Source organism: Embiotoca jacksoni, unplaced genomic scaffold, assembly GCF_022577435.1.
Source record: "Embiotoca jacksoni isolate LCO1_2020_lvr unplaced genomic scaffold, fEmbJac1.0.p SCAF_10, whole genome shotgun sequence".
Lineage (NCBI taxonomy): Eukaryota > Metazoa > Chordata > Actinopteri > Embiotocidae > Embiotoca > Embiotoca jacksoni.
In genome coordinates, this window is record NW_027185230.1 from 16,937,796 (window position 1) to 16,957,538 (window position 19,743).

The 19,743-nt window shown below is 41.3% G+C and overlaps 1 protein-coding gene across 9 annotated transcripts in view; it reads right to left on the bottom strand.

The window, feature by feature from the left end:
• Positions 1 to 19,743, bottom strand: part of nedd4l (NEDD4 like E3 ubiquitin protein ligase) — a 43,303-nt gene that overhangs the window by 20,707 nt on the left and 2,853 nt on the right. For 5 of the 9 annotated variants that reach the window (XM_069170605.1, XM_069170596.1, XM_069170587.1 and 2 more), the window contains exons 3-6: positions 14,497 to 14,578; positions 12,695 to 12,733; positions 12,270 to 12,323; positions 1,691 to 1,741 (exon numbers count right to left, since the gene is read on the bottom strand). In XM_069170605.1, coding sequence (XP_069026706.1) covers positions 1,691 to 1,741; positions 12,270 to 12,323; positions 12,695 to 12,733; positions 14,497 to 14,578 — 226 coding nt within the window. Of the gene's footprint in view, positions 1 to 1,690; positions 1,742 to 6,998; positions 8,229 to 12,269; positions 12,324 to 12,694; positions 12,734 to 14,496; positions 14,579 to 19,743 lie in introns of those variants that run through there. The other 4 variants (XM_069170536.1, XM_069170568.1, XM_069170557.1 and 1 more) reach the window with 1 other exon arrangement.

Below are 19,743 nucleotides of genomic sequence, written 5' to 3' on the forward strand. Positions count from 1 at the left end.
GCTGCAAACCACATACTGCTCTGTCAGATCACTCTGGATCAGACTGTCATGTTCCCATATCAAGCGCGCCATCGAGAATGATGGAAAGTGTAGAAAGGAAAAACTTTTTTTTAATTTTTTTTTTTTTTTTTTTTTTTTTTTTAAATAAACGGAGCTACGGTGAATCAGTTGGAGCCAAACTATCAACAAGTTCGATATTCAGAATTGATATCAAGTTCACAAATAATCATGGATCTCAATAACCGTTTGAAGAGACTGCTGTTAAACTCTCATGTGGGGCTCCTTTCAAACCCAGAGTATCAAGTATGAGTTGATGCTGCATGAATCTGTGCTCGTAAAGAGTAGCTCAAGGTTCCACATGGCAAGTGCAGCTACCAGATGTTTTTCTGATGAGTCAGCACAGCTGTCCTGATTCACGAAAACTAAAAGAAGCTAGCATGGAGAATAAGGTGATGACTAAAATAATGTCCAGTAACTGAATAAGACACAAACTTCTACCACATGTGGTCATGCATGGATCAAATTAAAAAACATTAACACAAGCACTACAGTAGCTTATTCATGCTCAGCCACTTTGTTTAATGCCTAAAATAAGACTTTCAGCATTAGCTGCATCAGGTTTAAACATTCTCCATCTTGTCCACGGCACAGGCTTCACCCCAACATGACTCAGCTGCAGCTACCGTCTGCTAATAATTTCCTGGACCCACAGGGACCTGAATAGGACATTAATAATTAACCCCAACAACTTGTGCTGACAACTTAGACAAAACTTCAGAGTGCCTCAACCAGGCGGAGCGGACACTGCACAACTGAATAGAGGTGCTGCAGCTTTCTCTTTGTTGGTGTTACGGTGATGTTCACAAAATTAGCTAAACAACACAAAATTAATACATAACTATGTAAATAATCGATTAATTGTTTTGAATGTTTTGTGAAAGAAAATGTCCAAATTCTTTGATTCCAAATTATGTGAATATTTTCTGGTTCCTTTTAGTCTTTCGTAATAATAAACTGAATATTTTTTTGCTTGGAATGTGTTTGTCTGAACAAAACAAGACATTTTGACTGGTCGACGTTTTTTCCACCATCTGGGAACATTTTAAAAACCAAACAGCAAATTAATTTAATCTAGAAAATAATCAGCTGATTAATCAATGATGAAAAGAGTCAGTATGTCCAGCCCTGCTTCATTTACATCAAACCTAAACTGTAAATACTCCCAAGCAGCACACACTGATACTGCATGTTGTTGTTTTCCAAAGCTCTCATCTCCCAGCAGTCCACACTTTCCAAGTAGAGGCGAGTGTGTGAATCTGCAAGAGTCGCTGTCTCCATTGGCTCTGAGGGCAGCCAGTCTGTTTACACTCTAGACAGCCCGCTTTCTATTTACAACAAGGAGAGTGCTGTTGGATCACAACAAAATTCTGCTCGTGCACTTTCTCACAGTCAAGACGGACACACACGCACACACACACACACACACACACACACACACACACACACAGAGAGAGCCTGACCTTCACAGAGGTTACTCAGGCACAGCAAAACTGAAGATAAGAAACAGCTGAGTATTTAAAACAGGGTTAAACAAGTCAGTCTTTTCCACACACACACACACACACACACACACACACACACACACACACACACACACACACACACACACACACACACACACACAACTTACCGGCAAATGACTGAGAGGAACATCAACTTGTCCAAGGAAATCATCTCTAGTCTGGAGGAGGAAAAAAAAAAAAAAAAAAAAAAAATGGAGAAAGTCACCTTCAGGAGCTTAATTTTAGAAGTAATGCCTTTCTCAGTGTGTCTGGGGAAAGCCAAAATTTCCAGCAGGGGTAGTGAAGGGGGGAAAACCACAATGTTGAGGTTAATTACCTGGTGCACCAGAATTTTTTTGTGTGTATTTATCACAGACAGAGAGAAAGATGATCAGATTTTCATTTCATCCATCCAGAAATAACCTCATGCCGTATCTGTGAACACCTGCGGAGATCTGAGAAATCGCACATGGTTGCAGTGAAGAGCAACTGTGTTTGAGCAATTTCTGCTCCATTTGAATGAGGTTATTTATTTTTCTTATAGTTTATCAGGGGACTGCACTACTGTATAATCTTCTCTGCCAATCAGCACAAATTTCCGCAGGTGTTCAGACAGAAGGCAGTTTATTTATGGACAGGCCTTTGGTATCATTTCATAGGAGAAAAAAAAAAACCTGTGAACCCAGCAAGGAAAAATAACAACCACTGCCACCATGATAGAAGCCAAGTCAACTAGACAGAGGGAGAGACAGATAGATGTGACAACAGGGAAGAACCAGGGAAGGCTTGTGTTTCAGATTTGAGAGGCCCAGAGATTTGTCCGTGATTACCTGTCCGAGATGGAAAAGCCCATTCTTGGTAGTGGCCTGTGTGTGGGACACAACTTATTTAGACATGAGGTATAAACTAACAATAAAGTCTGCTTGTTGACACCGATTTGACAGGGAAGATGGGTTGAAACAATTCATTGCACTTCAGTAGTCCAGTTTTGAGCCGGAGTTGTGAACCACCTGTAGGTTGTGGGAGGACGTAACGGTTTGCCAAAGACTCAACAATGAAAACAATCACGTTGTCTCCAGCAACTCTGCAGTCTGCTGTGCTGCACACGATGTTTCTTCAAGGTTTCTTTAATGTGCAGCAGAAAAAATACTCAAAGTTGTGGCATCTGTGAAAGTTGCTTCGCTGCTGCATAAAAGAGGTGCAGTCATAAAACGCTTAAAGTTATGAAAACATTTTCCAACTGAACTCAAACTGTGGCGAAACCTGCATATGCACTTGATTTGACAATAAAATTCAATAATATCTGTGGTGTCTTTTTTAACTGAGTCAGGAAAGAGGAGCTTTAAAAAGAGCGTATATAAAGGTTGGAAACCGCTGCACTTCCTTAAATCTCATCAAATGTAGTTTGTCAAAAGTTATGTGGTAAAAACAAACAAACAAACCAGCAGCTTCATCAGACAGTAGGTCGCATTGTTTTCACAACTATGCTGGTCTGAAAGCAGTTTTCACACTGGCTTGTGGTTAAAGTGTAAAGTGACCACACTGGTTTATTCTGATGATCAGAAGGAAAAAGTGAAAGCGGTGTTGGGGATGCGAGTGCACTGAACTCCCCCCGCAGTTACAGATGAGTCACATAAAATCCCAGAGTTACTAATGCCCAGGCACGCGAGCGGACATTTGTGAAGGTGTGCGTGCTCTTCTCCTACACACACATCCACCGAGACACAGACACCGTAAACTATTCCTAAACTTCAGAACTTCATGCTTCATACGTCAAATTTATAAATCACAATTAATGCTGCCAAGTCTGCTTTTCAGAACTGACGAGTCACCATGAGCATTTAATCCTCGTTTGATACCATAAATAAACAAGAGTGACTATTCCAGCGTATGAAATAGGTAGCGTCATATGGGACACATGTCCTCTTGGGAGACGTGGCTTTTTGTTTATGTCCTGAACCATAACAAGCATTTTAAGCTGTGGGTATGTGTATGCAGAGGGATATGATTGCAGAGTCATTAAAGGGTCACATTTGAGCCTGCAGCTGCCTCCCAGGACCCGGTTACACTCAGAGGAGGAGGCACAAAAGAAAGAGGCTTGAAGCAGATGAAGGACTGCATGTAGGTAGAAAATACAAAAAAAACACAAAGAGGTTGTTCATTCCAGATCACAAAACACTTACTTCTTGTGATCCCATTTCTAAATGTCAACCAATCCGCTGTATGTTCATTAGGGACATCAGCTGCATCAAAACAAGCGCTCCTACTTTCTCCGTCAACAAATGACAACACGGCATTACACCACGTGATGCTGAGCAGTAGAAACTGAGAGGAAGGTAAATAAACCCAGAGAGAGGCGCGAGTGGACGACACCGTAAATGAAAAAAATGTCAAAGGTTCAAAGACACTGAAGCTGATTGTTTGCATAAATGTCAGACTCCTGAAGTTCTTGCATCTAAACTAATGACGAGAGCATTTCCTTTCTGTTGATGTGTCTTATATCAGGCACCATTCATATAAATGAGTGTAATAAACATGTATATTGAAATAGTAAGAAAGAATTGTGACCTCAAATCTAAGCAAGACAATCATAATCATAATTTTATCCACAATCCTGCAGCCTTAGAACACACCAACAAAACAGTTTTAATTGTTTAAGTTGTTGTTCTGTCAGTTCAATTTAAATGCATTGAACCTGAAAAAAAAAAAAAGTATCAGCCTGTCTGGAAAAGAAAAATGGTTTTCCCAGTGCTTCAAGACTGTAGAAAAGTGATAAGAAATGGTGATGCTAACTGCAGCTGAAGCTACAGGAAAGAGTGGTAACAGAGTTTATGATGCAGGGCGACCTGGAACAAGTCCAGACTGGCACTGAGGTGTGAAAAGTCTGTCTCACCAACTCCAGTCTCTGTGCTGACACCACTGAATTACAATGACATGCAACTCGGAGAGATCAGAGCTGACAGAGAAAAGCCCCTCACAACAATAGCAATTTGAATCCCTCTCACATGCTGCTGGACCAAAATAAAAAAAAAATAAAAAGAGAGGCCCGCCGACATCCATCAACAGTCCTGCCTCAGGTAAATATAGCCAGCCGAGTGGCCTGCAGGAGCTCTTTGTGAATGGCAACAGAAGGGTGTCAAAGCAGGGCTGTAACGAGGGCATGGCACGGTGGCATAGCTGTCTGCAGCTAGTCCGTCTGGCAAACACACACACACACACACACACACACACACACACACACACACACACACACACACACACACACACACACACACACACACACACACACAGGGCTTTAAAAAGGGGCACTCCGACTCCAGGCAACCGGTTGGGGAAGACCTGTCATTATAGTCTAAATGAGGATTTCCTTGTTGTGTGAGAAACAGGATGCCCTCCAGTCACACCACCACGTGTCTTAAATAAGGGGAGGAGAAGGTGTGTAAGTATGGCCTAAGTGCTGTCTAAAAAAACCAAAAAACAGACTGCAGATGCATTAGAGGAGAACAGCTGAGGTCTGATCATTTAAATCAGCCACTCTGCAGCTGTAACAAAATCTAAGAGATATTTGACCAAATCTCACAACTCAAGGTTACAAAATTCTTAATTATTTTTATACTGCAGATACAGGATGTTGTTTTCCAGCCTAAATGGTGAGGAGTACTAGTGTATTAAATAACATAATCTAACATCGATAATGTACTGTGGTTATTTATTATTTAATTCACTGTGACTGTAAAGAGCATAACAAAGAGACTTAGTTGTACCACTAATGCATGTTGTTCTAACATTTACTTCACATTAATATTTGAATGTGGTTGTCCAATTCTATACACTGCAATAGTAAAGTGAATTGGGATTGTGTAAATGTGTTGAATGCATTTCCTTCCATATAAAACATTAACAGGGCTATTTTTTTTTTTTTTTTTTAATATCTTAAAACGTGCATAGATATCAATGGGAACTGGCGAACAGTCATTTTCATCACCATCGTTGCCATCGTGCACTGCTGTGTGTCTTGGCGGCCACCTGTTCATCACTGGAATAATGTGACACCATTAGCAGGACTGTGTAGCACATCATCTGCTTGCTTGTGCATAAGCACAAACCTTCGAGATCAATCTAAGTAAGAACAATTATTTTTTGGGGGTATCGCTCACAACTTGTATACATACAACCTGTAAATAGATACCGCTTCATTTTCAGGAATTAGGAGCCCAACAGGTTGGGAACTACTGATTGAGCTGATTTAACATCCAGGTTGTAAAAATTTAAAAAAAGCAAAAAATGAGACGGGTGAAGGATTTCCATTATAGACGGTCCCTCCTGCAGCCTTAACCCTCATGACAAACAACTGGGAGAAATCCTTACCTAGTCAATGGCAGCCCCATTATTTAAATGTACAATCTACCTACATATTATTCAAAGATTCAGTTTATCATTTTAATTTAAAACGGAAAGGAAAGAATCGGCTGCAGAACATGCTGCTTCTGAAAAGTCCGACATCTAAAGTGATTTAAGATCCATGAAGATAATAAAAAAAAAAAAACTTCAACCTAAAGATCAGTTTTGCCTCCAAAAACTTGAGCTATATATGAGAACAGACAGAAACATGAAATTACTTAAGACTCTCAGGAAATACAGAAACTGCTTGTGAAACTTCCTGATCGGGCAGTAATGACATCTCAGTTCTTAATCACTCGCAGAGCAGCTGCGAGGTTACGGATCCATAGCAGCCTCGAACCAGAGAAGACATGCCGCCTGCCTGCTCTCAAAATCAACAACCACGCTCGAAACAGACTAAATATAGAGACGGCCGACTCTTAAAGAGCACCGACTGCAGTTGAGGGTATTATTCAAACTTAAGTGTCATATATCTGTGAAACAGAAGGCAACAAGTGCACCAGGACAAATGATCCATTTATCCAAACGGCAGTTTCCGTTTTCATTTCAGAACCGAGTTGGCTGATGTGTGTAAAATTTCAAATGCCTGTGGTGGTGAAGTGAAAGAAAGCCAGTGTGTGAGTGCGAGTGTGAGTAAGTGTGTGTGAGTGTGTGTGTGATTTAGCTCAGCAACTGTGTCTGAGTTTTTCACTTCCCAGAATGTCACCACCTTCTTCCTGCACTGTAATAAGTTCAATACCAACAAACTTTACAAATTAAATGCAGAAACTGTAGACAGTTTGCACATGTTACATAAATCCCATTCTTACATTCATATCTTCAACTAAATGTCAAATGTGCAAGATCCATTCACTATTTTTGGATTTGTTTACAATTAATTCTCAAATTAATTTCTTTACCAGGACAATGAGTCTACGAAACCTGTCTAGACCGCGAGGAAAAATAACAAAATCCTTTTCCTTTTCTTTTTTTTTTTCCACCAAACTTCCTAGAGGCAGACAGTAAGCCTGTCGAAACTTTTCCAATAATCTTTACCTTGGGACTATTCGCTGCCGATTCACTGCCAAGGCTCACATCCTGATCTCCACCTCCACCAGGGGTGAAATATATCTTGAAGCGTGGCTGCCTTCTGGGGGTTTCCCCACTGATTTTAAAAGTACACCCATTAAATCTGTTTCTTGCTTCTGTCTCCTCGTCCGTTTCATTCTCCTCTATAGTCGGGCTGTCTGCACCAGTTTTCTGATATTGATTCTCCAGCAGCAGCCTCTGATAAGACGAGCTCCTCTGCAGTCGAATTCTGGGGTAACGCACCGTACGGCAACCCCTTAAGCCTCCTCGGCCGACATCTGGGCAGTCTTCCTGGGATGCAGCAGCTTGTTGTCTGCCCTGGCTCTGATCCTGGTTCTGATTTTGCTGCAGCTGAAACACAAGTCTCTGCGTCGCACCGTTAGCACCGGAGCACTGGTCCGGGATCTGCTGCCGCACAGACCAGCCAGAACCGCCGTAGGGAAGAATTCTGAAATGCTGAACATCAGAACCGTCATGGGAATTCCTCCGGATAGAAATGGCACCAACACTGATACCAGGTTGTCCTCTGCTATACGTGGTGTGACCAGAGGAGCCGATATTAAAGACCTGTCGTTTGGAGAGGTTCGGCTCTGCCACGAAAGGTTGTGAGTTTAAAGAATCTGGGCTGCAGTACGGAGGTGGCGGCTGTCCTGGAAAGTCTGCTCGAGTCAGCGGTTCGGTATAGGCAGGCGCAGGTCCTGGAGGAGTATAACAAGGCGGCGGGACATCATCAGCATGGCTACTGGAATCTCCATTAGTTGATCCGTTGGAGCGCTGAAGGGAGATGTGCATGGACGAGCTCTTAGTGGCGCGCGGCTCGCTGTAGGCGGCGAGCTGGGGTATGAACATGGAGGAGCTGCGTTTGAGCGAAGGCTCCGAGCGCAAACCAAAAGCCATCGTCGGGACGTACTGTGCAGCAGACTCCTGAGAAGGCCTCGATACCGGAGGTGGCTGCCTGCGAAGCGCCGTGACCACATCACGGTCTCCCCGCTGCTCCTCGGACTCTCCTTCCAGTATCTCCGGCGCTGTGTTGCTGCGGCCCGAGCCAAAGTACAAACGCAGACGTTGTGCCATTTTCACCTCACAGCTCCCGTTCCCCTCTCACTTTCTCTCCCGACTGGCTGCTGGTTCTCTCCTCTGGCTCCTAGTGTCGCCCACTTCTCCTTTGGCTGGCTAGATGACTGTTCCCCTTTTTTCTTCCATTCCCCCACCACCACCACCCTCCTCTCTCTTCCCCCCTCCCAGTCTCTTCCACAACTTTCCTTCCCACAGTAAACTGTACAGCCACTGCAAAACAGCTGACAACTTTACACTGCGCACTCAAAGGAGAGGCAGAATGAAGGCGAAAGAGAGGAAGGGTAAGGGGAAGGGGGGGGGACACAAAAAAGAAAAAAAAAAAAAAGGAAGGAGGTTCCCTGTACGCCAAACTCTTAGCACTACCAGGCACTGGCGACAGACAGACAGCAGAAATAGCCTAAGCCGAGTGACAGCCAGCATTCCTGACATGATTGGATAAGAGCGGCCGGCGCTCCTGGTTTCCGAGGTGACACAGTGGGTTGCCCGTCAGTCATGTGACTGCAAATGGCCCCACCACCTTCTGTTACAACCACACACTACCCCGGCCCCCCAGCTACGTCCATCCTTCCCTCCATTCACATGATGGCTAAAACTGCTATCTCAGTTGGTGTATTCAGTTTCTCAGAGTATCACTAAATATATTTCTCAAAACACCATCTTTATCATTAAAGATAACAAAACAAAAAAAACACATATCTTAAAATGTCATGGTAAATATGACCTCTACATCATCTCTTCATTTATGTAATAGTTTAAGATCATAACATCACCTTTTTGTCTTTTTCTGATCACCCTACTATGGTCCCCAGGTAGGAGAATCAAACGCACCCATAAACAAACACACAATATAGACATCAATATCTTCTTTCAACCAGGTACATCGGTCACGACATGAAGTCAAGATTTTCTTGTCAATTTACCCACAAAATGCCAGTCAGGGCCAATCACATCAGAAATACAACACCAAACCTGGAGGACAAATTGTTTCCTGCTACCTTTTGTAGCTTGGAAACAGAAAAACAAGCATATAGAAGATGTTTCTAAAAATGGACCACCAAAACAAACAAAAAAGAATAGGCAAAGTCAAGAGCAGAATATCTGACAGATCGCAGCTTGATAAAGTAAACAGCGCAGTTATCTCTGGGGAAAGATATGTCTACTTGAAAGAGCAGAGGCACACACGGTCTCCTGTGCACAGCCAAACACTTAACTGGCTGGTTTTTATAGGTCAGTCTGTTCGCATCCAAAAACCGACAAAGATACTCAACTGTGATCCGCGTCTGGAACACTGAATGAAATCAGGCACATCAATTTACGATGCTTAAGCACTTTTAATACACTATTACAAGTACAGCTAGAGCAGAAAGTACAACAGACATTTTACATGCAACATACTGTACATTCATGAAAGAATGCTTTACACAGCTCGACAGCAATGTGATTCACCAGCGCATCAGCATGTGGAGAAGAAGGGTTGAGGCTACTCTGCCCTGAAGCCATAGTTAGTGGAGGAGTCGTCCGCCTCCATGCACAGAACTGACAAGGCCCCTGTCATAATTTGGCATTTCAGAGCTACATGGATGAAAAGCGGCTGTCTGATTTAGCACACTGTGCGTCACCATATCTGTCTCAAACAGCCACTGATGGTGTATCTCATTGGGGAAAAAGGAAAAAAAGGAGGGGACCATAACTGCATTGTGGACAAGAGGGCACCAAGGAGACAAGTGGATCTTGACTGGAGGCAGAAAAACCAAAAAGGAAGAGACAGTAGTACAAGAAGAAATTGTGGTTTGGCAGCCGGTTGCACTCAGTGATGACACACTGCCTACAGTGTGAGGCACAGTCAATAAATATGTGTGTGTGAAATGTTATGGAGAATGTTCTGGATAAAAGAAACAAAATGCCAATGTGTGGTCCAATGGCAGCAAGCCCAGCTCGCCAAATGACATAACATGCCTGCTTCAAACTAGACAATGCACTGTATTGTAGATCTACTCAACCTTTTTCTTTAAATACTGCGAGCTTCATAAATAGTTCTACTATATACAGTATAGTGTTACATTAGATGACATCTACCGAGAGCATTCTGTATGTTTACATTAGTAAACCACAGTCTATCGTGTGTGCTATATCACAAGCTTAGTCCAACTTTTCATCTCATCTAAATAAACCATAAATTAATAGAGGCAAAAGAACAAACAGGCCCTTCAAAGAAATACTGGCCAGTGGTGGAGGAGCTGTCTTGGCATGCATCTCGAGATAGACGGAAAGCACCTCCCCAGACATATAAGGAGAGGACGTGCTGGAGGCTGCCTGGGCTGTGCTTTCTTCTGCCATCTTTTTCTACACTGCAACAGAGAGCTCACACTGTACTGAGGGAAAAATTAGAGCTGCCCTTTTCTTCACAGGCCGAGAGCCAATGATTCCCCTCTGCTGCGGCGGCGGGTGGAACATGCACCAGTGTATGCTCAGATTTTATCAGGAGATGAAACATGCACATTGAAGTGCCTGGATTAGATTTAATCATAAAATCTCCTTCTCTTCATATGATGAAACTATCAGGAAAACTACAGAATGTGCTTACAATTAAGTCCCAAATCTTTCAACCTCCCACGACGACGGTCCTCCATTGCACAGAGGCAGCAGCTCCGAAACCTGCAAGGCCCAGACAGAACGCGCCTTATCCAGCCAAGAACACCAAAACTATGTCGGCCCGCATCCACTGTTTGTTTTATAAAACATCAAACTCGAAATCCAGACCGCAGAGTTACCAAGAACACATAAGAAACAAATAACACGACCAGGGTTGCTTTTCGCTGATTCCACAGAACAATGTCGTCATGATGTCAACAAGCACTTCGCTCACCTCTTTCTCCTCTTCAGCAAGGTGAAGTTTACACACAAGAGTGGATTAGTAAAGTGATTATCAAGACCTACGTATGCCGTTTTGAATTGCTGCAACACTTGACATTGTGAAGACATTTAATCGAGTCGTCATGGCAACTGAGGGCCTACGGCGGGTCTAATTTCACAAGTCAAGGAAACTTGTGTTCTCGTCTGTGGGGGAAATCTGAGAAATTTGACATAAGAGGAATGTAGGAGTTGTTAGTGGACTACAATGTGAAGGCAGGACAATGAAAGTAGCAGACAAACGCAGCCGCATGCTGCACAGTGTACAAGTCTGTGTGAGCATACAGCTGAAAAATATGTAATATTTAATCTGCACATCTGTGAAAGAGTTCAGAAGAGGAGAATACAGATTAGGATCCTACAGTTCCTACAGTTCACTCCAAGTTGTTGATGATATCTGTGGTCAAATGATTGTTGATCTTTTCCAGAAAAATGCAGCAATATCAGTTTTACGATCATCACGTTTTATTTGGTGGCAAATGATTTTTCATGACGGGGACTAAAGCATAAAATAAAGAAATATTGGAGAGCTCATTATCACTACAGGAAATGGTATGAGACCTTATCTAAAAGCATAATGACTGCTGGGTATTGTTTAAAGACCCCAGAGCAATACTTTTTTTCAGGCCATTTCATAAAAATAAAATTATACCACATTATGGTGCAAATATTTAATTTTCATGCAGTTTCGAGGGGGAAGAGTGTAACCCAAGTTGTTTCTGTAACTACAATTTACAGATGCTCCCTAAACACCTCATGCTGTAATTTACAAATGTTCCCTAAATGCCTCACACAAAAGTTTTCTCGTCTAGAAAGCCATCGCGAGGCGCTAGTTAGCTGGTTGTCCTCAGAGAAGCATGTACTTACTGCAGCACACACAACTCAGACAGGTGTGTGGCCAAAAGTTCTAATGAAAGATTTATCCAAGTTGAAACCAAGTTATTTTATCGATACGGGTTATACGTATAGTAAATGCTGTGGCTCACAGACACCGATTACATTTACTCCTGTGTAAATGTAGAAAAAGTTCAGTGTTTTAAAACAAAAACATTTTAGTGTGGATGTATCGTCGGTATTACAATTGGGCACCAAATAATAAGGCATTTTTCAATACTATAGACAGTGCAGGAGAAATGTATCTCGTGCCACAACAGTATCAAAGCTTGGTACCTCGTCGAAAGCTGTGGGTGCAAATAAATTGAACTGAATTCAAAAATACTTTTTAAATGTAGGCGGTAACATGAATCTTACCAATCTGTTTTCATCAAAGACTTCAAAGAGCAGCCTGTGATTCTGCGCACACACCTGTGATGGGCACAAAATAATGAAGGAGATGTTACTGCAGTGGTCTCGTGGTTACGTGTCAATACAAAGCCAATCCTGATGCTTTTGCGTCACTATAATTTACAACGAAGGTGGTCAAGTCCTCTAATCAGGACTGCCCTATAATTCTTTTATAAATAACCAGTGAGGAGTTATCGTACGTATGTGGCTGGGCTTGTAAAGTCCAATATGGTCGGTTTGATTAGTGTTGGAGGAGGTGGGACTCGGCTCCGAGTTAAATGATTAACAACTCTAACACTACCACTCCAGAGCGCAATAACAGACGGTCATGAAAAAGGGGAATTCATTAAAGCAGGCAATGATTTTTGTTTTGCTTTTTAATCTGAACTCACTCTGAAGTAGAATTCTTCGTTCCATTTGGGATTGAGGGTCTGAAAAACAAAGTATAAGACATGATTAGACCTCAAATTCATAACTCTATATAGAGAAAACAGAACAGGTGTATGAAACCCATCCAACTCAAAGTGAGAGAGGAGAGACCAAGTGAGAAATTAGGCTCAGTCTCGTGCGTCAGTGATCCTCTTAAATTGTTAGAGGAAGTTTCTAGCAAACAACATGTCCCAGTGATTGGCATGAGTCTCCAGATTAACGACCATGAGGATATTTCACCCGCTTTTGGGATGAATCGGCTCAGCAGGCAGACACACACACACACACACACACACACACACACACACACACACACACACACACACACACACACCCGGCTCTCTCCTTCTGCCTCACACATTGGATATTTTATTGCACCGAGAACTATGTGACACTTCTCATTAAAATTCCTTTTGTCGACTGAGATGCCTTAAACACTGCAACGTCAACGAAGCCTTAATTTCACGAGTCACTCTGATTAATAAACACGACATTTTACAGCTGCGATAAAATAACGTCTGTGTTAAAAAAAAAAAAACAACTGGTAGAAATTACAAATGAACCCGCTGCACTCTGACAAAGAGCCAATTTAATACTAAAAAAAATAAAAATAAATCCATGATGCATAAATCCATGAACGAATAATGAAAATAGCCAGGTTGGCATGACTAACAAAAGTGTTTGGTATATGCCCGGGGCTACGTCTAGATACTGATAGTGCTCTCCGACTGGTTTTTGTCATGTCTACTTGCCACAAGCCAAACTCTCAGCTTCATCAACAAAGACGCTATCAAAAGGTGTCCCACTTAAAGACAGATCGAGCCCACAGAAGAGCTGAGCAGTGATGCTTCTTCTTTTTTTTTCTGCTCCACATAGCAGTGCATTGTCAGCTATTTATATCCTATAAAGCAACCGTGGCCACTGGCAGCATATGTCTGCCTGCGTGGAGGCCTGAGCTGCCTGACTCCGGGAGAGCGCTTCGCTGGCAGCTACTTGTAGCTAACCTGGGGGAAATTTACAACAACAACAACAACAAAAGAAGAATATGAAGATTCAGGCTATTTCTTCATTAAAGCTTCACCTTTATATGACCTTTATTTAACCAGGTAAAATCAATTGAGAACCAATTCTCATTTACAATGATGACCTGTCAGCACAGTCCACACAGTGACACACAATTTGCATATTATATATTTCCAGACCCAGCCTTCGAAGTGAGGACTTCATCTAAACCATGCAGTCCAGAGCAGTCCACAATGTTGAGAATGACTATAGACCTTCTGTTCAGAAATACAGCCCACTATGAAATGATCCTGAATGGAGAGTACACATTAATAGCAAGTAATAGCTCCCCCTGCTGTGAACACATTTCCTCCCCAAAATAGGCCACTGGGGGAAAAGAGCTCGGCCATTGTCTCCCTCTTTACTCTCCTGAACAGAAAGAGGAAGCACTGCCTTCTGGTGCCTTCCTGTGGTTTCTCTCTCAGGATAACAGGAGCGCCTTGATTTGTAGGAAAGGTGGTCGAGGTAATGAGTTGGGTGTTAAGCGGATCTGGTAATCTCAAACCTATGATTTAAAAAGAGACTGAACAGGTTTAAATGTGTGGTGCAGGTGTGGGAGGAGATTACAGCAACAGTTGTGGTCAATCTGATCACAATACAAACACATCAGAGTTCAGTGGGTCTGAGACGATGAGATGAGATAAAAGTCACATTGCATGCATCAAAGACACTTTTTTTTTTTTTTTTTTTAACCTTTACTTACCTTTTTAATAGTTTTTGTTTGGACTAAGGCAAGCTCTTTGTTTTCATCCGCAACATAGAGAGAAAGTTTGACGTAAGGATCGCTGCAGAAACAAAACAGAGGACAAGTTTTAAAAATCTGAGGCAATAAAATATATTGAGCATTTCACAGTTGTCACAGCTTCAAATCTACTCAGCCCAATTTAAAAACAAAATAACGTCATAAAAATATATACAAATAAAATTGCTGATAAGATATTTCAGTGCTCGTAGCAAAACAAAAATGTTCCAGTCAGTGAGAATAAACACTCAAACTTCTCAGGCATTTAAGAAAATAAATCAATAACATAATGAACAAAATCATGGTTGACATCATGTAATATTGGAATTAAACTGTCTTAAAATGAATTAAGGTTTCCCATCTTGCACATCCAAAAAAAAAAAAAAAAAAAAAAAAAAAGGCTAGTGTACTTCATCTTACTGAAACCTAATTCCAATCTAGAATCATTAACCGTGGACACGGGTGCCAGGACACATACTGTTCAGGCTACGCTCCAACACAACACTTGTTTCCAGACCTAAAACCTGAGTCTGCCCAGCCTGTAAAATCTGCTTACATTTGGGTATCGTGAGATAAGGCCATAATGCCTTCTTGACAAAAAGGAGCTAAAAATAGAAACATTTTGAGGTGAGCAGTGCAAATAGTATGCAGAGTGTATGTGACTGCGTGCTATTTTAAAAAAACAAAAACAAAAAACAGCTAAATAGTTTATTTGAAGGTGCTGACAGGGTAGAAATCTCCAGTGAGTTCTGGGCAGAGAAGCAAAGCTCGACTATTCACAGGGCAGACCAATTACCCTACTGATGTCAGTCCCAACAGGCAGCACGAGGTACAGTGTCAGGTTTGAACTTTCCCAGCATCTCCCTCTGAGGCAAAACTTCTCGGGTGTGTGGTGATGGTAGACACAAACAGGGCACGTTCGTTAATGAAAGTTTTTATAAATATTATCATACAATACAAACACGGGTTTTTAACTGTGCCTTGTTTTTGTTTTTTTGTCCAAATAATATATCCAAAATCCAGGTGCAATGCCTACAGGATCTTTTCATTACTTATTAATCTGTTGGTTAGCTGCTCCATCAGGCAAGCCAAGTTTATTAGTACTGTATAATTTTACAACAAGGTAATTCAAAGGGCATTACATAAAACACAAAAATGCAAAAATGAAGACAAAATGTAAAAGCAACATAAGACAAAAGCCTTTCAAAAAAAAAAGCGCTTAGATAGAAATGAAAGGAGTTAAATAGAAAAATAAGCAACTCATCTGTAAAAGCTACGGCACTGTTAGAAATGAGTAATCATTCAATTAAATAAAAGGGCAGTGCTGAACAGAAGAGTCTTCAGCCTTGATTTAAGAGTTTCTATAACAAGAGAAAACAGCAGCCCAGAAAATTATAGTTATGTTATTTAAAAGCTCTTTCATTTACAGTCATAAAGGAGCACATTCATACATTTGAGAATGTGACACTATCATTAACAATGCAATAAATAGCTGCTTATCATTTTTTGTTGTTAATTATCTATTAAATCATTCAACTAATTTGCTGCTAGTCTAAAAGTTACCCATGATGTATAATCTATTATAAATGAATCTGTGTATTCTGAAATAACTTCTATCAATATGAATATAATATAACAGATGGTGTAATTCTCCAGTGTGGCTCTAAAGCTGCAGGCTACAAGGAGAAAAAACCCACATCATCTAATACTTCAAAACAACACATTATCCAGTCGCTGCATGGAGGTTTCCATCTTCCCAGATGACACAGAGGAAGTGAAAATGTATTTTCTTTCCTAACATCTGGGTGAGATTTTGTTGTTACAAGTTGGATAACTCACATTTTATTTGTACAAAACGGAAAATGAATCCTCATAAAACAAAAACAAAAGTTAAATTTCCAAGCCGTAAACATAACAGGTGACTTTCATTTTGGTTTCTCCATCTTACAACGATGCTCCGAATGCGTTGGCTGAGACACGTAATGCATGTACACATGTACTGTATGTCCCCGAGCAATAAGGTGTGAAAACAGGCTCCAACATAAAAAGAAAAGACACCAGTGACACAACGAACATGTCGAGGGAAGTGAAAGAGGCTCCACCGATTGGAGGATTGAGTGTTGCATTGATTGGAAGAGGTCAAAAGAGAAAGTGATAAACAGTGAGGTGAGACCAGAATAACTCCTATTGCAACAATATCAGACCGCAAGATGGCATCTGCTTTACTTAACCAGTTACTTCTTATTCGGGCTTCTACTCTTCTACTGTGCATTCCTTTTTTCGGTTTTCTTATGTTTGAGATTTAGTGTCCTAATGTTGGGAGGTTGAATGCAACCAAGCAAACGTAACACAAGTTACTTAATTACACAAACTAATTCACAGTGTAGCATTACTACAGTTTTATTTCCGTCATGTTGTATTGCCAGATCTTAATTGCTTTCTTTCATTTATCAGCCCCCTTCAATGAACTGTGAGCTGGTATTCAACAGAGCAAAGTCCAGACTATCAGCCCAACTGTATTTATAACTCGGCTGATCAACAGATTTAACTACATACAACCAGATACCAGTAAGCATTTTAAAACTTAATGTGTTATAAAGAGGGCTACTATGCATACTACCATACTTGGATGAGCTGGGGGAGCTGCGAGGAGAAGCGAGGGTTGGATCTGACTGAGAGCCCGAAGGCAATACGCCCGCCGGCAACCTGACTGCACCTGGGAACTAATATCTAGGTTAGGTTAGGTTATATAACCTCTAATAATATCTAATTATTTATTGAACAATTTTTCAGAAAGACCACCAGAAAACTGATCAGCAGTCAATTTTTCTAATAACACCATAATGACTTGTGGAAAAAAATGGAATGACTTTGTATTTCATGAGAGAAGTTGACCGTTTTAGAATGGAAGTCTATTGAAGCCAGCGGTTTTCTGGAGCCAGCTCCTGGTGGCCTTCAGTGGTATTGCACTTCTTGGCAATTCCGCATTGGCTTCCCTTTTTAGAGCCATAGACTACATCCTTTTTGTTTATCTACAGTCTGCGGTTCAGGTGTTTTCGGAAGCAGGAATCAGCTTAGCAGTAGGCTGACTAGACATTAGGACGTATTCATAACATATCCATATCCCCATAGTGTGATATGAGACGAGATATCAGCTCAGATTTTGGACATCATAATTTCCTGTAATGGCATAGGTGTTGTTTCAAAAGCTACATTACAGTAAAGTAATGTAATTTCCTCAACTCCCCAGACCATTCTACCCACTTAGTCATTATAGCCATGTTCCTTATCATTATTTATCAAAAATATAACATTTTGTGAAAGTGCCAATAGTCACCGCTACAATATTTCCTCATCATTGTGATATTTAATTTTTTTTCATATCACCACTTGCTCCTCAAAACAACTAGACAGAACTTGCCGGCCCACCCTGGAGTTACCACTTGTGGCTACACGAGGCCACAGCAGCCATTGCTCAACAAAAGATCCACAGTTTGAGGTTAGAAAGTCGATTTTAAACGCATTTTAAACCATCTATGAATATGTTTTAAATCTAATTTTCAATCATTGGTTTTCTTGGGATTTTTTTTCACTACCCAGACTTGATCTAAACAACTAATCTAATTAAAATACAGATATACCCACAATTAGATTTAGCCTGCCAGCTAGAGTGCAGCCTTTCATTCATTTGAAGGGAGCAGTTGAGAGGGAGTAAAGAAAAGGGCAGAAGGAAGATAAATAAATGGACATATATTGTTTTTAGTTGGTTTTTTTTAAGCCAGCTGCAAACATCCCCCAAGAGAAACTGCTGTTGCTTGATTGCTCAGTAACATCTCCAGGAACCCCACAGCCTCTAATTGTGTGTTTGTGTGGTTCTGTGATGGTCTGCGACTAAACAAAAACAATGAGCCTACTGTATCTCGGCCACATCGAGACTTCTTCTCGTCTCCTTCCCTCTATTAACAAAACTCCTGCTGAGGGAGACAGACAGGCTGCTTCTGGTTAAGAGCGAAATGAAAGATGCTGCTGGATTCTAAAACCTGGTTCAGACCACTTTTTGTTTGATTGCAAATTCCTTTAGTTTCCATCAACACCTCTCAAAAACAAAAGGCTCGGGGTGTTTCATTAAGTCCAAAATACCAGGGCAGAGCGCAACATACAGCAGCAACAGCAACACATTTGGAGAAAAAAGAAGAAAAGAACAAGTCGGCTCTGTTTGAGCATCTTCTGAGGTGACAGACTGCCAAGTCAGCACTGTCTCCTGTGGTAGGCTGCCACACATCAAGACCTCATTCAGTGCTTCTTCATTACAGTTCAGCTTTCTCCCGAGCCAAGCTGAGCTGTCCTGCCAGCAGGGCATCAGGATGCAAACACATGCACTTTGGCATGCGAGTAGCACTCACACAGCGCTAAACATGCCAAGCTCGTCCTCTGACAATGTCTGCTCTCTCATAGCTGAGATACAATGCATTACTATAACCAACAGTGGGAACAGTGTTCACAATTACATGAGGCTTGCACTGGTCATCTGGTGATATCGAGTGTATAAAACTGCATTTTTAAATAGCCTTGGTCTAAATGGTTGTTGTCTCATCTACTGTATATATTCATGGGCTTTTTGTGTGCAGATTGTGGACATTGCTGAGGTACTGCTACATGTGTTTTCACTCTATTGTCATTTGCAGTCCTCTTCAGCCATTCAAGTGCATTTATCGAGGTGGAAGAGCCACTTGGTGAACTCGAATCTCAACTCAGCCTTTCCAAGTATTTGCTGTCGAGGGAGGGTGTTGTCAAAAAATGTATGGGGACAAAAAGCAACATACTTTAAGCACATGTGGAGGCCAAGACCTTAGGAGCATAAAATCAGTTTTACTCGTATCTAAAGCTGAAACAATTAACCAATAAATTAACAAGCAGATTGACGGAACATTAAATAGGAGGCTTATTAATTAATTGCGGAAGTCGTTTTTAAGTATGAACGCAAAACAGGTCACAGGTTCCAGACATAATAATATTTGCTGGTTTAATTTGTTTCAGAAAATAATCGACAGATTAACAAGTAATCCAATTTATTATTAGTTGCTCTGTTTTCGTACACGTGACTTGATATTTAAACGCGTTTTAGTCACAGTTACTCATCTCGACTGTTTGAACTTCAGTGTGCAGACTGATGTATGTTCGCTTTGACACTGGAAGCCTGTTTTCAAA